This window comes from Paramormyrops kingsleyae, chromosome 8 (assembly GCF_048594095.1).
Source record: "Paramormyrops kingsleyae isolate MSU_618 chromosome 8, PKINGS_0.4, whole genome shotgun sequence".
NCBI classification, from domain to species: Eukaryota; Metazoa; Chordata; class Actinopteri; order Osteoglossiformes; family Mormyridae; genus Paramormyrops; species Paramormyrops kingsleyae.
In genome coordinates, this window is record NC_132804.1 from 4,192,712 (window position 1) to 4,218,842 (window position 26,131).

At 42.0% G+C, this 26,131-nt stretch overlaps 3 protein-coding genes across 5 annotated transcripts; 1 reads left to right on the forward strand and 2 right to left on the reverse strand.

The window, feature by feature from the left end:
• The first annotated feature begins 6 nt into the window (after positions 1-6).
• Positions 7-4,102, forward strand: ghrh (growth hormone releasing hormone). Its single transcript, XM_023806376.2, has 6 exons — positions 7-1,057; positions 1,546-1,636; positions 2,923-3,027; positions 3,279-3,383; positions 3,598-3,726; positions 3,852-4,102. The coding sequence occupies exons 2-6, from the start codon at positions 1,554-1,556 to the stop codon at positions 3,937-3,939; spliced, it is 510 nt and encodes a 169-aa protein (XP_023662144.1). The 5' UTR covers positions 7-1,057; positions 1,546-1,553; the 3' UTR covers positions 3,940-4,102.
• A 406-nt stretch (positions 4,103-4,508) lies between these two features.
• On the reverse strand, positions 4,509-14,975 carry rpn2 (ribophorin II). 2 transcript variants are annotated; one of them, XM_023806371.1, is made up of 19 exons: positions 14,957-14,975; positions 14,487-14,569; positions 13,619-13,806; positions 13,341-13,436; positions 12,833-13,008; positions 12,153-12,228; positions 10,200-10,334; positions 9,692-9,868; positions 9,475-9,593; positions 9,256-9,361; positions 7,951-8,042; positions 7,742-7,856; positions 7,387-7,581; positions 7,194-7,280; positions 7,021-7,116; positions 6,775-6,850; positions 6,279-6,408; positions 5,886-5,979; positions 4,509-5,152 (listed from the first exon to the last, which is right to left on the reverse strand). In XM_023806371.1, exons 2-18 carry the CDS (start codon positions 14,497-14,499, stop codon positions 5,928-5,930), a joined length of 1,929 nt encoding a protein of 642 aa, XP_023662139.1. In that variant the 5' UTR covers positions 14,500-14,569; positions 14,957-14,975; the 3' UTR covers positions 4,509-5,152; positions 5,886-5,927. The 2 variants fall into 2 exon arrangements, with proteins under 2 accessions (XP_023662139.1, XP_023662140.1); XM_023806372.1 differs by lacking the exon at positions 5,886-5,979.
• Positions 14,976-15,595: 620 nt separating this feature from the next.
• On the reverse strand, positions 15,596-25,270 carry mybl2b (v-myb avian myeloblastosis viral oncogene homolog-like 2b). 2 transcript variants are annotated; one of them, XM_023806363.2, is made up of 15 exons: positions 25,143-25,270; positions 23,244-23,340; positions 22,989-23,060; positions 22,741-22,833; positions 22,308-22,528; positions 21,036-21,171; positions 20,812-20,856; positions 20,422-20,637; positions 19,031-19,303; positions 18,722-18,864; positions 18,518-18,617; positions 18,271-18,378; positions 17,950-18,060; positions 17,736-17,867; positions 15,596-16,874 (listed from the first exon to the last, which is right to left on the reverse strand). In XM_023806363.2, the coding sequence occupies exons 1-15, from the start codon at positions 25,160-25,162 to the stop codon at positions 16,746-16,748; spliced, it is 1,896 nt and encodes a 631-aa protein (XP_023662131.1). In that variant the 5' UTR covers positions 25,163-25,270; the 3' UTR covers positions 15,596-16,745. The 2 variants fall into 2 exon arrangements, with proteins under 2 accessions (XP_023662131.1, XP_023662130.1); XM_023806362.2 differs by lacking the exon at positions 25,143-25,270 and adding an exon at positions 23,992-24,284.
• Between the last annotated feature and the right edge of the window lie 861 nt (positions 25,271-26,131).

The window sequence follows — 26,131 nt, forward strand, 5'->3', positions numbered from 1 at the left end:
TTTTATTTTCATTTCACATTTTCTTTTAATTTCTCATGTTCACTCCTGTGGCTCTCTGGCATTCACTAATGACTTATTATACAGATTTGTTGCAGACTTTGTATCCTTGTTGAAGTCGTCACAGAAGGTGAAAGTAACGTTGTTTTTGGCACACAGCATTGCCATTTTAACCTCCGCATTTATGACCTGGTTAATGTTGTGAATGACCTGAAGACTACTGCAGGTGGCAGTTCTCGCGAGGCTACTGACAGTTCAGTTTGTAGAGGCAGAGGATTTTTTTTATGATATTATAATACGGGAAATTTACGGGAAAATACTAATACGGGAGGACGGCGGGAAAGAGGGGTAAAATACGGTAGTTTCCCGGCCAAAACGGGAGACTTGACAGCTATGCCTGGATGAGCGGTTGGAGCATGGGTGGATGGACTATTTAGGTGTATTGACTATTTAGTAATTCAGTATGTTATAGAAATAGTAGTAATAATAATATATAATATTAACCTAAGCCAATACAATGGAAACGTGAACATTTTTCAATAACTGATGTAAAAACATTATAATCAGTACTTGAGTTAAATTGGATTTTATTTTATTTATTTAAATATACACTTTGTATTACTTTTATACGAACTTCACCAAAACAGCCTGCCTACAACATTTTTTCTGAGTCCACATTATGTTCAGTCCTGACATTCTGTAAATTAAGGTGGAGGACAAAAGATGTTTAATTGTCTCCCCATTAAAGCCAAATAGCGCGCATATATTTGTATGAGACAGAATGTGAAATGGTTATTGAAGCATTTGCTGTAAAGGTGAGAAAGTCCACGTGTGATGTCACAGCACCTCCGTAATTAGAGGATTTAAAAGGCGACGGTCTGAGGTGAGACCATGAATCAAGCTCCTTCAGACCCTCTCTGGCTGCAGAGATTAGTGCTGTGCCCATCAGCTGGGGGAATTAAGAGTGTGTAAGGATGCGATTTATCTATATGGGCTGCTGTGGACTAGAGTGATCAGCAGAACAGAGTAACAGTATATTCCGGAAAGTCAAAGCACTGGGGTAAGCACCGATAAAACTTATTGTTGTCTTTCTTCTTCTTTTTCTCTCTGCTTTAAAACTGTGAAACTTTTCAGAGAAAAGTAAAATAGTTGGTTTTCTTAGAATTATGTCTATTATGTATAAGTATGTAAAGCCTTATCAAAACTGCTTGATTCTATATATATAGAATACTACACTATAGGCACCTGAAATGCTATGACCTTTTGAGTCTTGAACAAGAACAAGCCTACTTTTTGACCTCACTACAGAGGACGTGACAGTCGTGTCCAGTGGTTGATTGGCTGGTGTGGTTATCTGTCTTCTCTGAATTCCTTTTGACCATGAAAACACTGCTTTCAACTATGCAGGATGCTGCCCAGTTATGTAAAACACCCTGTTACACTAGTGTTGTCGGTTTCCCCTGTAGTAAGCTAATAATTTGAGTGAAAAATACGAGCTCAGTGTTTTAATAGTAGTATAATTGCCATGGTTTTTTTTGCATTTTTTAGTACGATTGATGATGATGCATAAAGCTACGCTGCTGATGTTGTGCTGCCTGACAGTGCCTACATCCTGTGCCACACTCTACCCCGGTCTTAGGTATGTTCACCACATTCTAACAGATATGTTAGCAATGTTTCAGATTGTTACATTTGATTTTAATACTCTGTTAAGTCTGTAGTTCAGCTATGAATAGAGCCGTACACTTACACTGACATGCCGCTAATACAGGCATCTTATGTATAGTTAGCATCATTTTAAAAAACAAATCATTCGCTAACTTTAACATTCCTGGACCTTCTTTTGTCAGTTTTCTGAAAAGAAAATGCCATGTCCTAGGTCGGTATCCAGTGACGTGTCCCTAATACAGTCTAATAGATAATAGATAGTAATTTAAACAAGAAGCTTTTGAAATTGTGGCTAAAATGCCCATTTATACTATTGCACTGGGAAATTTAGGTTATATTCTCAGTCCATCAAAACATTCTGAATCAGATTTAAAAATAATTTTGATTAGCCTACCTTTTATGACTTCTCTGGTCATTAACATACCAAGGTGGCAAAGAAAGTGGGCACCTCTTGGCTTTCTGACACAGCCAAAGTGTGACCTCATTGTCTCAGGCTGTTTAAAGCAGAGCCTTAAGCAATTACACAGGCCTGAACCCTGAATCACAGCCTAACCTCACGGGCTCCAATCATACAGAGCTGTCAGCTTCCTGCTTTCTGCAGACATGCAAATACAGAAGCACGAGGCTTTTTTCACCTAGCATCTCTGATTTAATGAACCCGTGGAAAGTGCAGGTGTGGGCTTCCAAATTTCAAGAAAGTGCTTCAAAAGAAATTAAATTTAAGTTCTTATTTGCCTTGTTCTCAAGTCTTTCAATGAGCCCCCTCTATCTGTGTCATATAAACTGGACACTACACTGAACAAAAAAAGACTGGATACCATTAAATGGTTGATCTATCCAATGAACTTGATGTGTCATTATCAATGCAAAAAGTGCTAGGTAATGAAAAATTACACAAAAGGTCTTCTAATATTTATTGAATGTGAAGTATGTGACCTTGACATGGGCCGATGGGTGGATGGATGGATGGATGGATGCACGGACGGACGGACGGACGGATGGATGGATGCACGGACGGACGGATGGATGGAGTTTTTAGTGCAATGTAGTTTACACTTTCATAGACACATTGATACTGGTGCCCTGCAATGGGTTGGCACCCCATACTGGGTTGTTCCCTGCCTTTTGCCAGTAGCCTCCGGGATAGACTCTGGACTCCACATAACCCTGCAAAGGACAAGTGGTTACGATGGATGGATGGATGGATGGATGCACGGACGGACGAACATTGATACTGTGTGATGTCATTTGTTCCAGATTCGACCAGAGGGCTCTGGCTTCCTTCTTGCTCAGCTCGTCCGCAATGCTCCCCAACCAGCTGCCTCACGCCGAAGACAAGACCAAACAAGCAGCTGACCACCGGTGAGTGACACTCAACCCTTCAGCAGTTACCATGCAGAAGCTGCAGCATCTCTTGCAAGTTCATTATTGTTACATATGATTTCACTGCCAAACCGGTTTGGATAATGAAGACAACAGAAAATGTCAAATTGCACTATGAAAACTGTAAAGCTTGGCCATTTCCCTTTTGGCTTAAACATCCCCTCCTGGGGAGTGTTAAATGGCATGTAAGAGAGAATCATGCGATGCATTCCGCCTGCCCCCTTTGCCAGAGCCACCAGGCATGCTGATGCCATCTTTACCAACAGCTACAGGAAGGTGCTGGGCCAAATTTCAGCTCGAAAATTCCTCCAAACAGTAATGGGGAAGCGATTTGGGTCAGTAGCTTCACTCGCCACATGATCCTTTCGAAATGTATAATGTACATTTCTACCTTAAGGTATATAACTTCAGAATGGCTTGTTTATGCTACCAATCGGCATATAATAAACATATGCACAGACAAAAACACACACAAATGAATTCCAGTTTAATACCCTGTTAATTTGGAAATTTAAGTGTAATTTCTAGAATGTTGTTTTTATGTACTAGTGTGGCAGAGGCAAGAGACAACGTGAAACGTCAGTCAGGCATTTGCAAGGACACGTACAAGCAGGACCTTACTGCCATCTTGAATGAACAGAAGATCAGACGGTGGCAGCAGGACGTCACGAGGCACAGGTTAGCGGCAGAGTGTCACGTTACGATCTCAGCCAGGATCAGCGGCTCACAGCCACAGAGCAAACTAACCTACCAAGCATTAAGACCAGTAACCAACAGGATACCCCCCTCTCTGGTTGTTTCAGCTGCAGCGGGAGTACTTGTGAGCGGAGTGAGACGGCGTTTTCTTCTCCTGGGGGACGGAGAGGTGGAGCCAGCGACATTGATCATTGATCACACCGCTGCTGTTAGTTTTCATTTCAGTACAATCAGGGCATTCTGAATGAAGAAATACATTGCGGGAACCCACTGTAAATAGACATACCTTACATTTGCATAGTTCTTCATTCTTTGATTTTGAATTGTTTACTCAGAATAAAGCAAAGGAACCAGCCTAACTGGGGGTTTACTGGCTGACTTTGGCTGTTAGGCGCCTCAAACTGTAGTTAAAAGCCATTTACTAGTTGTGTTGAATATATTCACAACTTGACTACAAAAAGTTAATGAGGGGAGCTCGACAGCCTTAGACAAAATGAGCCATTATTACATGGGGGGGCGGCACTTCTGGGACCAGCATTCTAGCCCCCACCAGGGCTCTGTGGGTGTGGGGTTTCCTTCAGGGTCCCCCCCCCAGGTTGTTCCCTGCCTTGAACCCATAGCCTCTGCACCGCCCCTGACCCTGAATAGGTCAAGTGCTTTCAGAAAATGGACGATTAGATGTGACATAGTGGTGATCTGAAATCACGCAACATTGCAGTTGGATATTTATGCTGTGAAAAAAAAAAAAAAAAAAACACACCTCATTTCATTTATCCCCTTTAATTACAAAAAAAAAAAAAACCCAGGTGTTGAATAATCTTTTGTGGACAGTCTGATGGCGGCCTTCACAGCAGGGGGAGGATAGAGGATGACTGACATTGCACACATGTGGCTGAGATACGTCCTGCTTCATACACACAAACACAAACCGACCAACAAAGCACGTCTAAACTGCCGACACAGCAGAGTGCTGAGGCAACATGCAGAGCGGGAACAAACGATGTACAAAACCAGGAATGTACAAATGATAAAACCCAGCCGAACACCCTCTCATATCTGTATCTTAAATACATAAAAATCTTTTACGGCTCATTAAAAAAAAAAAAAGTACAAGTCTAGGTCATAAACAGATTGAATGTTCCTCCTCCTAAGTGGTTAAGTCACCGCCAGATAAAATGCATTCATAACAGAGCATTGCTTTACACTAGACTGCATTTATACACAATTTTCCAACAGAAGCTAAATCCAAATTTCTTTAACACCAACAGCTTGATCATCCAAAACAAAAAAATGGGATCGAATTTGGAGAGAAAGCTTAATGGCAACTCGCCAGAAGCACATATTTGTCCAAATATGGAGAAGTAAAAATGACAGGATTCCCAGGCTTTGTCATCATTTGCTTCCAAGTCTGAAAGACAAAAGTAAAACATTTTTTTAATCAGTCTTGCAAAATGTAGAAAAAAATGACCACAAGCACATTACAGACACCTGTACCCATTTTACACAGTGACAGCTGAGGATGTTACCGGGGTCTCATGCGTGTTAAGCGGGGGGTGGGTGTGTGTGTGTGTGTGTGTGTGACCATTTCAGTGAGAAGCCTGGTTAAATGTGCCGCTTATGGCAAAAGCATACAGTACCTGCCAACATTTATGTAAGCAAGCAGATAAATATGGATGCGTATGTAAATAGAGGAATAACCAGATTTGTTTGTTTGTTGGATTGTGCATCTACATTGTATTTCATAGACGATCTGGTAACTAGGGTAACATCAGAGAGATGTACAAAACTCATGAATCTGTATGATGAATCTTCATAATGAAGTTTGAGGGCCATGCAAATTTCCTAGGATAAATAAAACAAGAGGGTGCTGGGAGATTGAGCCTGAAATACAGGAGAAAGCCGAGGGGGAAAAAAAACGGCAGTATTGGCAGGTTTGGGTGAAAGCCAAACCCAGCACATCGGACTAAGAGGTCCGACACTGGTGCAGGTAATGTAAAGATCAGTGAGGGACACGCATGAAACAGGCAGGCAGGGACTGGACCATGGAGGATGGCGTGACATTTGGCAAGGTCCATGAAGCCACACACTACATGGGGGGCGGGGCAATGGAGATGGGGGTAGAGGTGGCAGGCAGCCCTTACTTCAGGCTGCGGCGGGGCTGCACTTTATTAGAAACGGCATCTTTACCGCAGACTCCTATATTTTGCCAACCTACTACTTTGCTCTGCAGCAATCCTAAGAGAGAGAGAGAGAAAGGAAACAGGCGTGGACAGGAAAGCTCAGGATACAAGCAGTACAGGAGACAGGGGTTTAGGCGGAAGGAGGTTCAGGAACCACCCGAGTCGACACTGAGCCTGGAAAGCCTCTACATGACCCATGGGGTTCGACGTTGGAGCAGCTGACAGCAGAGCGACAGACCGCTTTAAATCCACCAGCCGCACTCGCGCCCCCCGACCCGCCGGCCGCACTCGCGCCCCCCGACCCGCCGGCCGCACTCGCGCCCCCCGACCCGCCGGCCGCACTCGGGGACATACCTCTTGACGGCTTTCTGGGCCAGCATGCGGTTGCCAACCAGGAATGTGAAGCTGCCGCTGATGGCCAAGTACTTCAGCGTCTGGAACATGTCGAGGTGGGTCCAGTATATGTACATCAGGCCCAGCATGGCTGAAACGGGCAAATGGGACATTCTGAAACAGAGCCCTGCTTAGGTAACACAAGCTCGGGCTGGTACGTGGCTCTGCAGGTTGGCCCTCTGTGTCAGTGAGCAGAAGGTCACTGGTTCGAATCCCCTGTCCAGCAGACTGATGCTGCTGCTGGGCCCTTGAGAATGGAGCCCCCAATGGCTCCAGAGACTGGTTAACCCTGCCTCCTCAAGTGTATGTCACTTTGGACAAGAGAGTCTTTTACAAGTATTTAAGTGGCTTCAGTAAGCACATCGTCAAAGACAAAACCTTAGTTGCACAGAGAACATATTTAATCAAGCTATTGCATGTTCATAATACGAGCAAAACTCCGGCGTTTCTCACTCACCTGCATGGCCCAGATGGAACAACACAGAGCTGGGAGAGAAGCTGAAGTTGGAGATATTTGCTCCAAGCCTCACCCACTGGATGGATGAGGAAAGACCACAATAAACAACCGGCAGGCAAGGTTTCTACATGACAATCTACTGATGAACAAAAAAAAAAATCTTACTAATATGTTAATGAAGATAATTAAGTTTATTTTGCTTCCCCTCCCCAACGCAGAGAGCAGAACAGGGCATAATGGCCTCACCAGGATGAGCAGCAGGAGTAACGGAGAGAGGACCAGGGCTGTGAATGTGCTGGACACTACAGTGGGGGGCTTCTTCTCCGGCTCCCGAAACAAATGCTGTGCAGAGACGCAGTATCAGCACCACCTCCCATCAGGCATTTTTGAAGACCGAAACTCATTTACCGCTCATTTACCTTGATCTCAGGCTTGGGTACATAGAGTGTTTTGGACTGGATCACAGACGGAGCCTCTTCATCCAGAAACTTCAGCACAACATCAGCCTTGACACAGAGTTCAACTCCCATTAATACACGAAAACTTGTCAATTCGTGCACAAGTAGATGAATATGAAAGTAGGCGCCTCTCGATAGGAACCGTGACACTCACCACGTTCCAGAGAACGGGGTTCTCCAGCGTGGCATCACCCACAATGAGGTAGAGAGCATAGGTGCCCGAAATGGAGTCAAACTCAGACTTCCTCTCCGCCGTGTCCAGCTCAAACTTGTACACATTTTTATTGTCTGGCTCGGCCACAAATACCACCTCCTGACCAGTTTTCTGATTATGTAGCCTCACAAAGGTCTACAGAAGGAAAAATGCAAAATCATCTGAATACGAACTCATGAGAAATCACTGGAGGAACAAGAGCATTCATCAGTGTGGGGGGGGGGGGTATGGCTGTGAGCATAGAGTCATGCTTTGGGTGGGGGAAGGATACATTTTTTCGGTATCCTCTACATACCTGGTGAGGTGTGAGCTCTCCACCTGAGTTGACGTCAACCAACTGGAAGGACATGGCAAAGTTCTGGTGGCTGTCGGCTGTAAAGGAGGTCTTGGCTTTGGAGGGATACTCCACCCTGGACAAGCAAAACACGCAGCTTCACACGGTGTCCCGAGCAGCGACTAAGGAAGCAGGCAGGACCAGGAAACCTGCAGATCTTGCGCACTAACCTGGTTGTCTTGGTGCCGATGCTCTGATCCTTGTCCACTACAGACAGATCCATATTAGTGATGGACACTTCAGTGGACACTTTCACTTTAAGCTAAAGAGAGAAAACCAAAAACCTTAGTTTGATGCAAGCCAGGTCTCCTGCAACTCAAATCACTTTTGAAAATTGTACCACAAGTCTCAGGTGCAAAGCAGCGCATTAAAATGGCAAGACGGCAGCATTTAAATGCAAATTGTATTCATTATTAGAGTCGAGGAAGGGTTTGTGATGAACGCATTAATCTGTCATGCCACAGTACAGTCCTTGAAGCATTCAAGAGTAAAAAAAAAAAAAAAAGGCTAATTTTCTTTCTTAAAAGCGCTTCTGTGAAGGCTACATCTATTCATGCAGATGACCTCTCCCCAAGGTCAGCTTGTGACAGAGAAATCCCTCTGTGAGTAGGACTGCACAATATCACACAAAAGATATGCCACATGTGCAATAATCACAGGGCTTTAGATGAAGGGAGTAAACATTTGTCCGAACGCTGGCTTTTCAGGTCCATACGGACAAGTAGCATAGCTAAAATACTGAGAGCCGTTCTGTAACATCCTACAGTTAGTCATCTGTATGGATTTGGTGTATTATTATGTTTAATAAACGTCAAGACTATAAAAAGCAAAAATTATGCCACACCACCGACGTCTACCTTGTTTATCCACAATATCTCCTCTTTAAAAAGATGGTTGCTAAGCTGTCCCGTAATTTACACAAATGAACTTTTGGGAGTCATGATACACCTCATTAATATTTTAGGAGTTCAGCTAATGTTCTTATCAAACTGTGGATGTAAATAAATGTTCATTCAGTACAAAAAAAGCTGGCGCTTATGCCCACCATGTAAAGCCATGGTGATTATTGCGTAGGAGCCATATAATTACGATTAGATCGCGATGTGATATCGTGCAGCCCTATCTATGAGACACATACATTTTGCTTATTATGAAGGGCTACACTGATGCCTTAAGTATGGCCAAAACGACCAAAATAAATTAACTGCATTACTCCAATCCTTAGCTGTAACAGTCCAACCTTTGGATCATTTTGAACAATTCTGCATTTCAACTAAAGATGTATAACTGACTAAGAAAGGCAATTATACTTAAAGAACACAACTAGAAAATGTTAGACTATAAACACCATATTGCCTCCCTAGAATTCTTATACAAAACATTAAAAACATTGGTTTCATTCGGAAAACTTGATCAGAAAACATACTGGTAACTCAGTTTCTGCTGCAAGAATGTATTGTGATTGGATAACTCACTTCCACATGGTTGGCCACCAAGCGACTGTCCCCAGTCACAGTCACAGAGAACTGGTAGTAACCACTGGCAGGTTGACTGGCCATAAAATTCAGCTCAAAAATGCCACTGGGAAGAAGAGCAGAGAGAGAGAGGCAATGTGACAACAGACAGATTTAAGACAGCATTCACTGGAGACGGAGCTGAATCTCATGGACACACCTTCCGGTGCGTTTACTCACTCTCTCTGGGTGAAAGGCTCCTGGCTCAAAACCACACTTTTTGAGGCCAAGGCATGTGCGGAATCCAACTGCACACTGACCGAGTTCAGAGGCTGTGATAGGACATCTGTGATCTGAAGCTTTTTTGGGGGGGGAGGGTTGGGGACACGGTCAGGATGTGAGGGAGAAGCACGCAAACGTTTCAGAAGCAGGGACCAGAGGCCAGCTGGCCGGTTACCTGCAGGACGGGCTGTCGGTGGGACACTGTAGCTGGGCCCTGGGAGCTGACCATCACGGGGATATGGAAGCGATTGCTGGAGAAGGCGGCCGCTGCACTGGCGACACTAAAGGCCTCCGACAGCGAGTCCCAGGACTTCTTACTGAAGATGGAGCTCACAAGCTGGATTACCTGATCCTAAGCAAACAAGGTAGAAATGAAACCACAGGCAGAGTTAGGGAACAACACATAAAGCACGTGAAGCATGAAGGTCTTCCCAGTGCAGATTTGGAGACGACAGCCTACCATGCCAAAGGAGTTCACATGAGATCAAGAATGCAAAATTAATGGATAACAACAACAAAAAAACACTTCACACTATTAAAGTTAACCAAGTTTTACAGGAACATATACAAGAATGTTGGAAATGTATAAAGCAACATTTACCCTCTTAGTAAACAGATTCTCTTTCTATAAACAAGGGTCCGCTTTCCAAAAAATCCCAACTGAGGGAGGGAAAGATGCGCACCTCTTTTAGGGGGGGTTCCATGTCCACGTGATCAGACAAGGCGTAGGCTGCAGTCACGAACAGAGCAGTGGCCTCAAGCCCCTCTTCAAACTGCAGGTAAACTCCACCCAAGTCATCCAGCCTCGCAGCCAAGTCCTAAGAGCAGTATGCAAGACATGGGGATTACATACAGCATTCATAGGGTTAATAACCCCACATAAATATACTGTAAAAACCAAAATAATCGGCGACTGGAGAATGAAGGGCCACTGCGAATTGGCAGCAAAGACAACTGCATGAAATGGCAGTGCCTTCAGAGTAGAGGTCGACCGATATATCGGCCGGCCGATATATCGGGCCGATATTTAGCATTTTTTAATGTATCGGCATCGGCCGATATCCGAGTGCACTACGCCGATTTTCAGACAGGCACGTCTACGGGCAGCCCAGTGTTATTGTTGCTGTGGAACACGTGACCCATGCTGCCTTGTGCAGGACCACAGCCAGAAGTTTTGGAAGAGTCCTGGGATAAAACGGTAAGGCTTAAATTCTGATCTTTCAATGACCTGTTTATTTAAGTAGTTAATTGCTATGAAATGTTGCTTTAAAAGAAAACGCGAATTACGCTATTGGGAACTGGGGTAATGATAATGAGCCTTCAACCAACTGTAGCTTACAGGTAACATTAAGGATCATTGATTCTAATAGAGTTCGTTTTGTGCGCTTATTGGTGGGCTCACAGACGTTTTTTAATCGTTAAAAATCATTTTAATTGTTAACATTTTAATTATTACCATATCAGCCCGATGTTATCAGTTATGCTTTTTTTCTTGTGTCGGAGAGTTTCACTCTGTGAGTGTGTGGGGCGGAGCAGGCAGCTCTCAAATACTGCAGCGTGTGTGAGAGTTGCGTTACTCTGCCCTGATCACAGACAGCGCCGTCCTCGGAGACACAGAGCTGCTAAGAACAATGCATGGCGGAGAAAAGTGTTTGTTCAAAAGCGTGGTTACCATTTACTTGAGCTGATGCTGACAATGGTCCTTCTGTGCAACTTTTTTTCATTTGAGACCGGAGATTCAAACAATTTGTCAGACGTCTAGATAAAAAGTGCATGACTTTGCGCAGTTAGTTTCCTCATTAAACATGTCTATCCTTTATACGGGCTTATACGTAGACAACGTCACAATCACTAGGGGCTTATGTTGTCCTTGCATACAAGGCTGTGCAATACGACAGTTATTTTATTTTATTTTCCGGGATCACTAGATTCTGATTGTGAATTTGGCTTTAAGCTATCTGTCTGCTAACAACAGAAACAACATGTTAGTGTACACTACTCATCATACCATGATGCACTTAGTGTTTTTTTTTCTTCAAAATGTATTAGAGTGTAATTGTTTTAATGTGCATGGAATACTGGAATTGTAGAATGAATTGAAGATGAAGGTACTATAAAAAAATTCTAACCTTGCATTTATTCTTCTGTTTTAGTAATTGCTGTCTGATGGCGGAACAAAAATCTAATCCTGTATGGCAGCATTTCACAAAGCCAACACCAGGAAAAGCCAGGTGCAATATCTGCAGCAGACTGGTGAGCTTGGGAGCTGAAGAATGAGTTTGCTGCTAAAGAGATTCTGATGCTGCTATCTTTATTGTTTATAAGTTTAAGTTGTTTATAAGTTGTATTGTGTTTTTGTTATTTAAGTTTATATTTAAATTTACACAAAGTCAGTATTCAATAAATGCTAAGTTGAGAAATTTTGTGTATCGTTTGTTATTATTAATGTGATATTTTATCATGCAAATAGAGGGGAAAACGTCCAATTTTCGGCCAAAAAATATCGGCAGCATATATCGGCCATCGGCTGACCCTGACTCCTAAATATCGTCATCGGCATCGGCTATTGAAAAACCCATATCGGTCGACCTCTACTTCAGAGCCCAGGACTCCCCGAATCCTGCTGGCACACTAACCTCGATCTCCTCCAAGATCCCACCCATCTCTGCTTGCTGTGAGAGCCGAGAGGCAGTCTGAAGAACCTGGATGATCCTGCGCAAAGATAAGCTACTAGTTAGTTATTCAACCACAATATTCAAAGCCTTCATGAATCAAATAAACAGCACTTCCTTTATCACACCTAACATGCTACTACTTACCTGTGACGTCCTAAATCTACTACAACTACAGCAGATGTATGCATAGTTGCACCTAGTGGTAGTAACTATTAAGACAATTATTTTAAGGAGAAAAACACCTACATACAGCAGACCCTCCGTATTCGCGGATTCGGCCAACCGTGGATTGACAATACTTAAGGGGGAACAAAAATCCCAAAAGGTCCAAAAAGCAAAAAAACTTGAATTTTCCGCAGGCCAAGTACCACACTGAATTCACGCGAATGAAGTGAAGGGCAAACATACCCGGCGTCTGTACTGAACACGTACAGACATCTTGGCCATTATTCCCTAAACAATACAGTATAACAACGATTGACATGACATTTACTTTGTATTTGGTATTATAAGTAATCTATAGATTTAAAATATATATATCAGGAGTGCATAGGTTATATGCAAATACTACACCACATATTCATATTAAATTTGATTAAAAAATTCAGACAGTTCCCTAGTAAGTGGCCTGACATACTTACGCCAAGACATTGTCTTCTTTGGTGATACGAGCCACAAGAGCACTGACTACTTCCTGTGAGGCCACAGGAAGTCCCAGTGAACTGAGTGCACTGACAGAACGGTGGATCTGTGTGACAGTGGAGTCCTCACTGACTGCGGCCAGCAGGAGATCACGAGTCTCATTGGATACTGGTATCTGCAAGTCACAAAACCAACAGATACCAGAAAGATAAAGAGCCTTCATGACTGTGAAAAGGACAATTTTAACAAAGTTAGAAGTCTAAATCAAGTTCTTTTTCCAACAGATACCAAAAACAAATAAAAAAATTTAAAAAGACTACGTAGATTGAACAGACTGAATGCGTTAACAACCTTATTCTGACAGAAAAACACTAATGTAGCAATCAGAGAAAGGTACCAGTACCAGATTCAGCCACCCTATTTAAAGACTGTTGAAGATGCTGTGAGGGTGAAATGAATAAAGTTATATTCAAAAATCACATGACCCCAACAATTAACCTATAGTACCTCACATCCTGAAAGTGCTTGGCTGGCCTCCGCAGCAAAGAAGAGTGAATCAATACTTGAAAGATCTAAGTGAGACTTCAAGAACTGGCAGGCAGCCTACATTGAGGATAAAGAGGAACAGCGAGTTAAAAGGTGGGACAAACAGAATCGATTAACTCAAAAACTACACACAGCTTTAAAAAAACGAATCCCACCCTTAAACTTTCATTTATTAAACCAACCTCAATGCATGTCTCCATACATTCACCCCATAAAAAGTTACACAGAGAATTCCTCACTTTTTCATCAGACACTGAGGCACCCAACTTGCTCAACCCTACAATGGTGTAGTATGCAGATTCAAGCTCCGTATAAGGCTGGTTCAAGAAGGATTTCAGTCTGGCCACATCCGCAGCAGATAGGTGATGAGAGGGAGTCAGTGCCTGGGCACCAAGTGCCACAGTGAGGAGGAACAAACCAAGCATCCCTGTGGATTAGAAAGGTTACTTTATATGTGGGTAACACCAAGAGCATCCTGCGTTCGTAATCATGACGTCAGCATTATGGTTCACCTTGTCACCCCCTTTCCCCAACTTCGAGACAAAAACAAGCATCCATGAATAGTTCTCTGACTGAAATAGAATAACTTATAACAAAAGAAAGGTAATTTTCTGTAACTTCTCTGCTTTTGCCGTCATGGCCCGTGTGACAAACTCACGTATACCTCCCTGACGGAATGTCTGAAACTCAATTATTCGATTTTATTAACATAATTATCAACAACGTGGATGTAGTATTGTCCACTTATTCATCTACCTGTCAAGAATAATCATAGCAGGAAAGATACGCGATCATTCATTCGATAGCTGCGAAGCTATTATAATCAGTACGAGCCGCTAAGCTATCAATACTGTCAAGTCGAGCAGAAGGACCAAGGGTACCGACTACAATAACCACGTTTGGATTAGCTAATTAAATCGTTTCGTATTTGCAGACTTCAACGACCTACAGATTAATGCTAAGTGCACGGGTAATCTGCTGAATTTCTGGAAATTATTTTACAGATGCGTCAACTGCAGTTCCTTTAGATGCACTACTTGCGTGGTATTTAAAGAAACATTACATTTCATTTTTACTGATTACCTATGTCAAACGTGAATTACTCACCATTCAGCGCCATGTTTCCGACTGGAGCAGAATTACGGCAGCGAGCGCTTCCGGGTCTTACGGAATGTCCTACTTAACATGTCCTGGGTACAAATACTCATTTAGATGAATGAGAATTTGAAACAACGATCAGACTTTGAAATCAAAACAAAGTCTAATGAGTTTAAAATAATTACAGTTTTTAGAAATATATTTATTTAAGCATTAGCCAATATATATTTTCTTTATATTTTAATTAAATTAACCTCCCTCTAAAATGGTACATTCCTAGACTTGGCAAAAGAATTACTTGATTCAAATGTAAAATGGAGAGAATTACTCAGGATGCAAGTTTATTTGCACATTTTGTGTCGCTGTAAAATAATGTATTTTATCATCTAAAAATCACGACTAAAAAAACTAGTTTGCTTTTTCGGAATTCCTCTAGACACGGAGGCGGCTATTGTGGCTGTTTTTCATTGGCTCCTTACCGCTGACAGTCATCTTGTGCCCGGCCTTCGTACCTCAGGCTGATCTCCGATTGCGTACGTGTGCCTTTGGCGACAGCGGGGCAGTTAAGCATGCGCCTTGCAGTGCAGGTGTCAGTTTACTCATGAAAAATTAGCCGGCTACTGGATAATCCTTACTTACTGTGGAATCTTCTTTGCATATTGCTCAAGGTAGAACTGTTAAATAATGTCTAAGGAATAGGCATATTTTAAATGACACGTTGAGTTTAGTTTTTAGAATTAATTTTTCACGCTCACGTTCTTAGCCATTATAGTAAATCAGCTGGGTACAGAACACTTTAAAGCATTCAGTAAGGAGAATCATATACTACCAGTTAAAAGTTTTTGCACATATTTCCATTTATTTAAAAAACTGCAGGTCTTTATCCTTGTTAAGCATGGGAAAGTTGACAACTATAAATGAAAATATGTCAAAAGAAGTTTCCTTATATCATGGACAGTGTGTAACAGTGCATGTCTGACAGCCTATTAACTGGTTGTGGGGTGATGGCATAGTCAAACGGTAAAGAACATTTGAGGCATTCTTTCTACAAGGGACATCACTGCTCTTTTTCATGGGATGAAACTGTTAACTATGGCATTTAAAGTTAAAGCACAGCCTTAATTTACAATTTGCACTTTTAATGTTTTTTTTTGTGTGTTCCACACATAATACAGTACAGACATATACAATGATTTAGATCAGGGGTGTCCAACCCATGTCTTCCAGAATCCCAGAATGCTTGCTTCCACTCAAGCTCTTAATCATTTTGTATTTGGACAATCAATAATTTTACCTAAAGGTTAAGGTGTCAAACAGTTAATAGCTAGTAAATTGCTTTTTCATTTGGCCAGTGAGACCCAGAGTTAAAACACCCCTTATTTAGATAATAATGACACCGTATCAGACATTACAATTAAACAATCAAAACAAAATTGCATCCTGAAAGTTACATACATCTGGAGCCTTATCAGGTGTCACTGTAGATGTTTCCTCTTTTTACAGCTGCATTTTAAGACCGACGCAGATAATGCTCTGGGTAACTGTAGCACCATTGCTGTCCTGATTGCTGAGGTCACTGTCAGAGGGTGTCAGGGTCCAGCGCACATGGCTACCTGAGACTTGGCTATTCCACTCAAATATACATATACACACAGTGCTTGTTTTTAAACAGTCCTTTTTCCCCTGACTATTTAAGTATTGCTATGGTTTGGGGAAAAAAAAATGTATAAAACAGTAGATCAATAAAATACTGTAACCTTATTTTCCTTAGAGAAAAGTAAACATTAAAGAAAAAGTCCCTGACCAATCTTTCAGGATAAACTGAACGCAATACGCTATAAATAAGCAAAATGTGAAAGAAATGTTGCATTCTAACTGCATATAGAAGCTTACTTTGAATTGTGTTACACTTCAGTGTTGAATAAGCATTAACTGCTCCTAAGCGTAAATGTTATAACAATCCAAGGAAAGAACCACTATGTTTAGAAAAAACCAAAGCACAACACCTGACATCATCAAATACTGCCTTAAGTGAGAATATGCAAGTTCTTGATACAAGACGTACCAATGAAGCAGTATTTGCTTCTTATACAGTACTTTCATCGATACAGTCTTTGCCAGAAAAACAATTTATAGTCATTCTGACCAATATTTATGGTTACTGGATCAGTTATTCCTTGGCAAGCTTGAATTATGCTGTACATGATGAGCAGAGGAAAAGGTAGACAAGGGAAAGCAGTGGGATTTGCTTCAGGGTTGTTATAAAGTCTAAGACAGGATGAGGGCACGGTTGGGAGGCTTGGGTTTCAATGCTTGAAGGTAACGCCGGGCTTTTTCAGTCATGATGAGCTGGTCTTTTGTCCGCCCACACGCCACTGCTTCCCAATCATGAGACATCTGTTTAAAAAGGAATTGTCAGTGAGAACAGCAACGTCTTTGTGGGCTTAGGCTACAGATCAAGCAAAGCCAAGCCCAGTCAGCTTTATGGTCATGACATCCATATACAGAGGCACGGAGCATTTTTCCACTGGATTATAGAGCAACATACAAACAGCAAGTGACAAGTACAGGATTTTCACAGTACTTAGTGCAAATCACAGGAAAGCGTAAATCAGGGGAGGTAAACACAAGGGTTTATATACAGTATTCACAGTCTTGGGAAACCTGCTAAAATTTTGTTAATTTTTTATAACAAAACCATTATTCATTTACAAAAAATATATATCCTGTTAGAAAATACCAATAGTCATTCATTCATTTAAAGTTGTAATGAACTGAAACCCAACTTATAGCTCTAAAAGAGCTGTTCTACATTAAAAAGTTTGACATGCACTTTCATTGGGTGCTTTACAATTAGTAACACCTTTGTATTAAACATTTGTGTTTAGAACCCCTTCGGTAGTCAATGACAACAATTACAAAATGGCAAGAAAAGAACTGAATGAGTCAGTCAAAAATTATTACGCTTAATAAGAAAATGTTTGCGTGAAAGATATGTGCAGATGTTAAACTGGTTGTCAATGAATTTCTGTTATGAAACAAATATATTTGCAGTGGTTAAAGAAATAAGCAAGTGTCCCAAGACTTTCTATGAGCACCGTACATGGTGAAATGTGCATGCAAGATGTCCATTCTTTAAGGTGTCTTCCTATGCTTAGAACATGTCCTTGATTATAGCATTCCTGACAAATTTCAAGAAGCTGAAACTACAAATAAATGCACCTCCATAACTGGACAAATCAAGTACTGTGGACTCACCGGTGCTGGGGGCACTACACTAGAGATGGGGATGGTCTCAGTTGGGGCAATAATGAAGCCCTGATTCAGAATATTCTCATCTTTCTTGGCACAGGAAGAAGAGTTGAGAGAGACTGATAGGGACGTCTCTGTCTGGAAAAGAATCCAAAAGAAAAACACTGAATCATAGTCCTGAAGGAGGATCCCCAGTCAAAGGCAAATGACTTCTCCATACCTTCATGTTGGGTGCAAAAGTAGATTTCGAAGGTCTGACAGGAACATTTTCAGTGCATTCCATAACATCCAGAGCCAGAGACTTGCGCACTTTTTTCATGGGAGGCCGATGCTTAATAAACAAAGCAAAGAGAGTATATTTCACAAAGCAGTAGAAGGTACGTTTTCCTAGTCAAATACGTCACATTTACATCTGTACCTAACAATCCACGGTAAAGGCAATGTGTGTCCAAGAACTAAACACGGCTGGTTTAAAATGCTTATTTTATCATCTAAAAACACTTTCCATTTGATATTTCCACTTATAAAACACTCTTGGTACCTGTTTACGTTTCTGTTCAGGGGGAGTTTCATTCTCCACTATCAGCTCGATTCCAGCCTCACTGCGCAGAACTTCCTTCAGATCTTCCTCTAAGTTCGGAGTTGGTGGCTATAGGAAAAGAGCCCTCCCTAATTCCAAAATCCGGTGCAGGTTCCACGTACAAGTAATTTACAACTGGAACAAAACATGACTATGGGGCCTACAGACTGACCCGTAAACACGAGTGATACAGAACCGGCAGTCTTACCAGGGGACGCAATGGGCCGTATTTTTCCAGGGCGTTTTTGAAGGGCGTGGGAGTGCGGGGCGTAATGTCCATATCAGACTTATGATTTGGAGTGATAAACCTGTAATGGAGATTCATTTTGTTACAGTTCTTACTCGAATTCTACACACCAAAGACGGGTTCTTCAAATGTACTGCAGACGACAACCAAGCTCTGACAACATACACAGAGCTTTCCTTCTGGGTGAGTGGAGTTTTGTCCCGGTGCAGAGGTGTAGTGACGATGGCTTTTTGGCTGCACACGGGGGTAGAGGTGAGGGATGGGTTCTCCAGGTCTAGGGTATCCTGCTTGGTCCACAGGTTAAGGAACTGAAAATTAAAGCCATATTGAGAGAAGTTCATCTCCGCAATACAGGCAATGTATAGAATACAGGCAATGCAGAGAACAGCTGTGACAACTAGTCAAGGAAATATTCAGCAAGGTCCAGGCTAAAAAGCATGAAAAGGTCCAAGTCATCTTTGTATGTCACGGTACCTGTGAAGGGGAGAATGGCAGGTTTTTGACCGGGGTGCTCTTAGGAGTCATGCTGTCGTTGGCGTCTGGGGACAAGGCAATGCGTCTGCGGCTTCGGCGCGTTAGAATGGAGGGAGGGGTAGCTGCCCCAGGGGAGATGGGAATCAGCTCCCCCCGATTGCCCCGGCTCAGCTCCTGCAGTGTGCCCTCCTCCAGACGGAACTGCAGCACCTCAGAGCCCTGGGTTTCTTCTGGCAGGTCAAACGCGGTCAGATCACACAAACCTTCCAAGTCCTGCAAGATAACAGCAGCTTTGGGTATCAGACTGCAAATTTCGGTGCCCCATTCTTCACTGCCACTTAAATGCCTGTCGATTAAATTTGATTAAAACTATTTTCCCTCTAATGTTAAGGACTGCAGAAGCATCATGAAACCTCACGTGCCACGACTAGCTAACATTACACTTTCTGTGATGTCGACAGACACCTAATAATACCGTTAGCAAGTACCTACCTTAAACAGATTGTTTACATTTAGGCATCCTATCTGAAGTTTGGCTGTATTCCACTCGAAAGGACTGACACCCAGATGTGCAACAAATGTTTAACCTACAAACAATTGTGTGTAAAGACCGGGGAATAAGTCAATTTATATTTAAGCATTTAAGACATAAAGTTAATATATTCAATTCAAAATTAAATTTGCCTTAGAAATGTAAAAAGCCGTTCTTTAAATGTTTTTTACCTTCGTTTTGTGCCTTATTTTTTGTTAAGTGTTGGTGCAGCCACCCGCACCATTATAAAAGTAATTTTAGCACTAGTATCGGAAAAAACTAAACGATACCCAACCATAGATAAGAGGCCAGATAAGTACTCGCTTAATTGCATCTGTTCCAATGTGTTAACTCTTTAGGTGTTGGTATATTAGTTTTAGGTAAACTACTACCAACTGCTACATGCAACAGTCATGTTCATCTTCTGCATACAAATGCACTCGCAACATTTAAAGTGCATTCACACTAGTGTGAAAAACACGTCTACACAGCACTGAGCAAAAGTGGGCAGGGTAAATTTTTATTCTAGCAATACCGAAAGGTCAATCCCACCCACACCATGCCTGATTGGTTGAGCTAAGTGAATTTGTGGGTCAAAGTTCAATTAAAATGAACTTGGCGCAAAATTGCTTCGCGGAAGCGCTCTGCTACCAAAAGTGAGGAATCTGATTTTCGCGTTGCGCAGCTATAATGGAAGGCAGCGAGACGGAAATGCTTTTGTGTTAGCGTAACTGCACCTCTAGAACCTACTATTCAGTGCAGATGGATGCTTTGCCCATAAGGGATGCCAATGTGCTCCAGGGTTAGGTTGCACAGCCGGAGCTTCAGCACCACTTCCAAAGCTCCAGACACCACTCACCCCTTCCATCAGCTCCATCACCTCCTTGAAAGCAGGACCAGATGTGGGTGACAGGAACCCTGAACTGTCCACCACCCAGCAGCTCGGGTTCGACTCTGAGGAGGTGTCCATCTCTGGTTTGGGTGTCGCCCCCCCGCGGGGCTGCTGAGGAGAAGTATGCTTTGATATTTCCATTGTGGGTGGAGCTTCCATAGTTGCAGAGGTGCATGGAATATCCTACAAGGCCAAAAACACACAAAAGTGGTTATAGCCAATATCCTGATGTCGTTTTAAACTGTAAATTCTCCCTTTAAACGGGTCCCATTGGACTCCCACATAACTACCATGCAATTCAGTAAAACACCAAAATCTGAGTGCAGCAGAGTTTGGTATAACCCATTTATCATTTACCTTTCCTGTGGATTGTGACACTGCAGCAGCATCCATAACAGCCACCTACAAAAAAACGAGCAGTCAGTGCCAAACCAGCTAGCAGAGCCGGTAATGATGTCATACAGAGACGATGTCATACAGAGACGATGTCATACAGAGACGATGTCATACAGAGACGATGTCATACAGAGACTAACACTCCCCACTAATGAGGCTAACAGAAAGCCATACAGCCAGCCTACCTCCTGGTCAGGATTTGGTTGGGTGACAACTGCACTCTCTTCTAAATTCAGGAAAACATCTTCCCCAGCATAGCAGCCCATCTCTACTTTGCGCTTGATAGTAGAGTTCCAGTGATTCTTCACGGCATTGTCTGTCCTGACATGGCAAAACATCTCCTTTATACAACCCTCTAACAGCCCTGGACAGTCCTTTAACCTCCATCTAGTGTATGTATGTTTCGTTTAAAAGTATAATATATACACATATATGCACACATTTTTAAAAACCCACACCCTTTTCTTTAAAGCACTAAATGTAAAATACAGATAAACAAACTATGATTTACAAAAGCACAGAGTAATTTAGGTTGGTTAGTTAGTTGAATTAACTAACATAATTCTAACACCTCAGAATTACTAATTAACCACACAGGGAGAACAAAGGAAATTAGACCAAGATCAGCTTAATAAAGGACTTTAGGTTGTTGTGCACAGAAGGGGTGAGTAATCATTGTTGAATGTTTGAGAAATAGTATAAAATCAGGGGGGAAAAAAAAAAAATCTTAAAATCAAATAAACGACCCATTTTAAATGTTATTTAACCTGCAGGATAATTAGCTGCAATGTATTTGTTCACTAAGTTTGGGGTTTACTTGTTCTGAAGTTTATCTTCTGGTCTTTGCATGAGCTCTACGAGCCAACCTTTTTCATTCAGGTTTACTCAGTGTGGCACATTTGTGAGAAATATAACAGAAATGACTGAGGCGAAAAACTGATCACCAGCAGACATCTGTCTTTCACTGTTTGAAAATATTATGGATTCCAGAGACTATATTGAGCAAAATTATTATTATTATTAAGTTATATCCCATCTTTTATGGAAAGAAATAAATATTTTGATCCACATCCCATACACGTTTCTGTGTATGCACTAGGGGTGGGCTGAGGGCAGGGTTAATCCAGTGTTGTTTTGAATAACAGCTGGCGAAATTTTAACAGTAATTCTGCCTGAAATTCCCATCCCTTGGGCACAGTATCAGGTTTTACACAAGGAAAACATTTGCTTGGTGTTTATTAATCCTGGTCATGAAAAAAATAACTCCATTATGTAATTACAAAATCATTTTCATTTACCCTTCAGAAACATCTTATACTTACCTTTAAGCATCGAAACCATTAACCAAGAAAAACAAAACCATGAAAAGTATAAAGCAGCTGTATCTATCTTGACTTCATTCACTCACGGCCAGTGAGGAGAGGGTTACCTAAATAAGCAAGGCACCGTGCAGTTACCTGCCAGGAAGAAGCTTGGCTATCTCAGCCCAGCGATTGCCAAGCACACAGTGTGCCTTGTAAATGACGAGGTCCTCCTCTGCTGTCCAGGAAGACTTCTTCACGTCAGGGTTGAGATGGTTGTGCCAACGCTCCCGACACTGTTTGCCAAGCCTGCCTTTCAGGTGTTTTGCCACCATAGCCCACTGCTTGTTGCCATATTTATTGACCAGCTGTATCACCTGAATGGAAAAAAGAAATGCAACAGACACGGAGGGTGTCAAATGAGATTTATGAATACAATAGCGATGATAGCCTGGGCATGGCAAAAAGTCCACAGTGAAAACTCAGAACTCTTTATTGCCAGTGTGCAGAGCATACAGGAATTGGCTGTGGTTTAGTGGAGAAGAAACCTTGAACAACAACACTAGAACACTTCTGTCCTAAGGCTTACCTTCTCATCTTCCTCTTTGGTCCAAGGCCCTTTGACCAGATCAGGATCCAGAACCTTAAACCAGCGATGCTGGCACTGGTGTTCAGTGCGATTCTGCAGGAACAGTCAGACATATTATACCTTATAAAGGCTGATACAGAGTTTCATGTATTTAAAGACGGAAATAATACATAGCAGATGTACTTCCTGGTCATGCACTAGTGAATCCACTTTAGTGGGAAGCAATGTTCACATACAAAAGTACTTACTGGTAAGAAGCTGGCTATGGATTTCCAGTCATGAGGGCCAAATTTCTGAACCAAAGTTCTGAGATAGTCATCCTGGAAGGAAATGTGTCCACCCACAAAGGAGACAGTATAACAACAGTTTAGAAGTAAAGGCATACACACGATTCCCAAGTTTCATGCAAAACACTGAATGTACCGAAACTGAAATAGGCAACGGTTCATTTAAATAGACAGTGATAAAGCCTACTGATGGAAACAGAATTCCCATTCACTTACCTCATCCTGTGTCCATTTCACCTTTACTTTACCACTGTCCCGCTGCTCAGCTACGTCGGAGTCTGTGTCCTGATAAACTTGCTCCTCCCCCTCATCACTGGAAATGCAAGACAGAGCTCAAACCTGGAGATGCAGTGCACTGCATGTTTTCACAAGTGTGCATTCCACGGGCTCAAAAGTAAAACAAATGGACGAATACTCCTGCACAAATTATTCGGATTCAAGAATGACATTAACATTAAACACACCACAATGGAACTTTGCTCAACTTTCAGTAACATTTAAATGGACATAATGTGACAGGTTATGCAATTTCACTATGCAAGCAGTTCATCGAGTTTCCATAATTGTTCTTCCAGCACAGCGCTGTGGAAGAACACGTAGGAGCAACACAACGAATTAAGAGTTAAATGTAGTGACCAGCTCTCTGACAGTTCATTATAAAGCCAAACAGCGTAACCAGAGCGGTACACATCTACACATTCAAGCATAACAATTAATAATAATAAAAAACACGTTCAAAAATAAAGGCGGGACACCGCGCGGCCCGTCGCGTTTGCCATACATAAACTTACTTAAAGCTAAGAAAATGACTAGGCACCAGCCTAAGCCATCATAATTTCAGTTGATGAGCAAGGATGGGTCTTTCACTGTAATTTTGACATATTTTTTCAACTCGGCTTAAGAGCCGGGTTTTAACATTTAACTCCCCCACCTCCAGAAAAACAATAGCAACAAGTATGCTTACCCGCGCGGCCACCAGGCCATTTCACTGCACAATTCAAGCACTCCTCACTTCCAGTTTTACTAAAAATCCCCCTGTCACAGTTCTGCCGTGCATATAGCTTTGTCAGGCGGCGTTTCCTATAGTCCTGGACAAAACTGCCGCATAGATTTTACCCGTCTCCCTTTTCCTCAACTACTCCGGCTGCCAGATACTTATCGCGCTGTAATTTCTATCTCGCGCGCAAGGATGCTCGCAGGCTTCCCGGTAGTGACGTCACTATAATGCGCATGCGCTCTTTCAGTCCGCAATTGCTAAAGCAGTCCTGTAGCGCTGCTCTGGTATTTGTCACAAACAATATCTTAATGTGATGTAATATGCTTTTTGAAGTAACAGTGAACAGTTGAAGTGAACAGAATGTTGGGTTATATCTCTAGATGTGTGGAATTTAAGTCAAGGGAGGTGATGTTACACTTATATAATTCCTTGGTAAGACCCCACCTAGAATACTGTGTGCAGGTTTGGTCACCATACCTCAAGAAGGACATTGCTGCCTTAGAAAAGGTGCAACGAAGAGCTACGAGAATGATTCCTGGTCTTAGAGGAATGTCTTACGAGGAGAGGTTAGCGGAACTGAATCTGTTCAGCCTTGAGCAAAGGAGACTAAGGGGGGATATGATTCAGGTCTATAAGATTCTAACGGGTCTGGATGCTGTTCAGCCAAATGACTATTTCAATATTAGTCTAAATACTACAACTCGTGGCCATAAGTGGAAATTAGCGGGAGAACATTTTAAAACAAATTTGAGGAAGCACTTCTTTACACAGCGTGTAGTCAGAGTATGGAATAGTCTTCCTGCTATTGTAGTGGAAGCTAAAACCATGGGTTCCTTTAAATCAGAGCTAGATAAGATTTTAACAACTCTGAGATATTAGCTAAGTTCTCCCCAAACGAGCTTGATGGGCCGAATGGCCTCCTCTCGTTTGTAAATTTCTTATGTTCTTATGCTGATTATAGGTACGATCAAATTGAAAGTCAAATCTGTTAACATGATTTGAAATATTTGTGAACCTTAACAATGGTAAAATCATCAAGATACCAATCAGTTGCTTAATTATAAGAGAAGATCCGGTAATAATAATCCAGAAATCTGCTAAAATCATAAAGACCATACCTTTCTTCATGTACCCACATTAACGGCCAAATGAATCACTACAATGTTTTTAACTGCATACACCAGGGTTATTCAAATCATAGTCCTTGAGGTCTGAGCACTGCTGGTTTTCCAGCCTTCCTTTACTTGTCAGTCAGGTGTGATTAGAGTGACCAGATAATCCATGTCAGGGAGGACACTCTGAGCTAGGACAGGAATTGTAAATTACCATTTCAATTAAAAGGACCTGGATTTCACTTCAGCACTGAGTTCTTTCTGTGTGCTGATTGGTCAGTCACCTATAATCATGCATGTGTCACTAATGTTAATGTGAAACAGCTGGATGAGTCTTTCAGGCAAGGAAACAAACCAGTCAAAGCACAAGAAGAGCTGAACTATTTAGCTGAGCACAGGAGTCTTTCAATTTGAAAGTAGTTTGTAAAACCCAAAGTAGCTCAAAGTGTCTCCCTGACATGGATTATCTGGTCACCCTAGGTGTGAAGCCTCTTTGGCCAATCAGAATCAGTAATTATTAAACTAACTACCTGGGAGAACTGAAAACAAGACCTGGATTTGGAATCAAGGTCCAGATTTGAAGAACCCTGGTATACACGAACCTCGAGGACAAATCACAGTCAGAATTTAATCAGCAGTATTTAAGCCTAATTAATTAGCAGTTAGAACAAAAAGTAGCATATGCAGTTCATCCACAGGATTGAGTTTTAAAGATACTAATGCATTGTAGTGGGCGTATCACTTGTGCTAGGTTGTACTACAATCCTTCTGTTTAAAATTGTTCAGTTGGTTTCATTATTTTAAATAGGCAATTCAATTCCTAAATGCTTGCTGATGGCGCTCCGTAAAGTGGGTGGGGTGGGATGGGGTGGGAGCCTATAAATGCAAGCTGAAGCTTATTAAGCTATTCCCATACATTCAGCTTGCCATGGAGAAGTTGCGAACAGTTTGTGGTAAGGGCGATTCTTTAAATTGTGTGTAGTACGACTTGATAA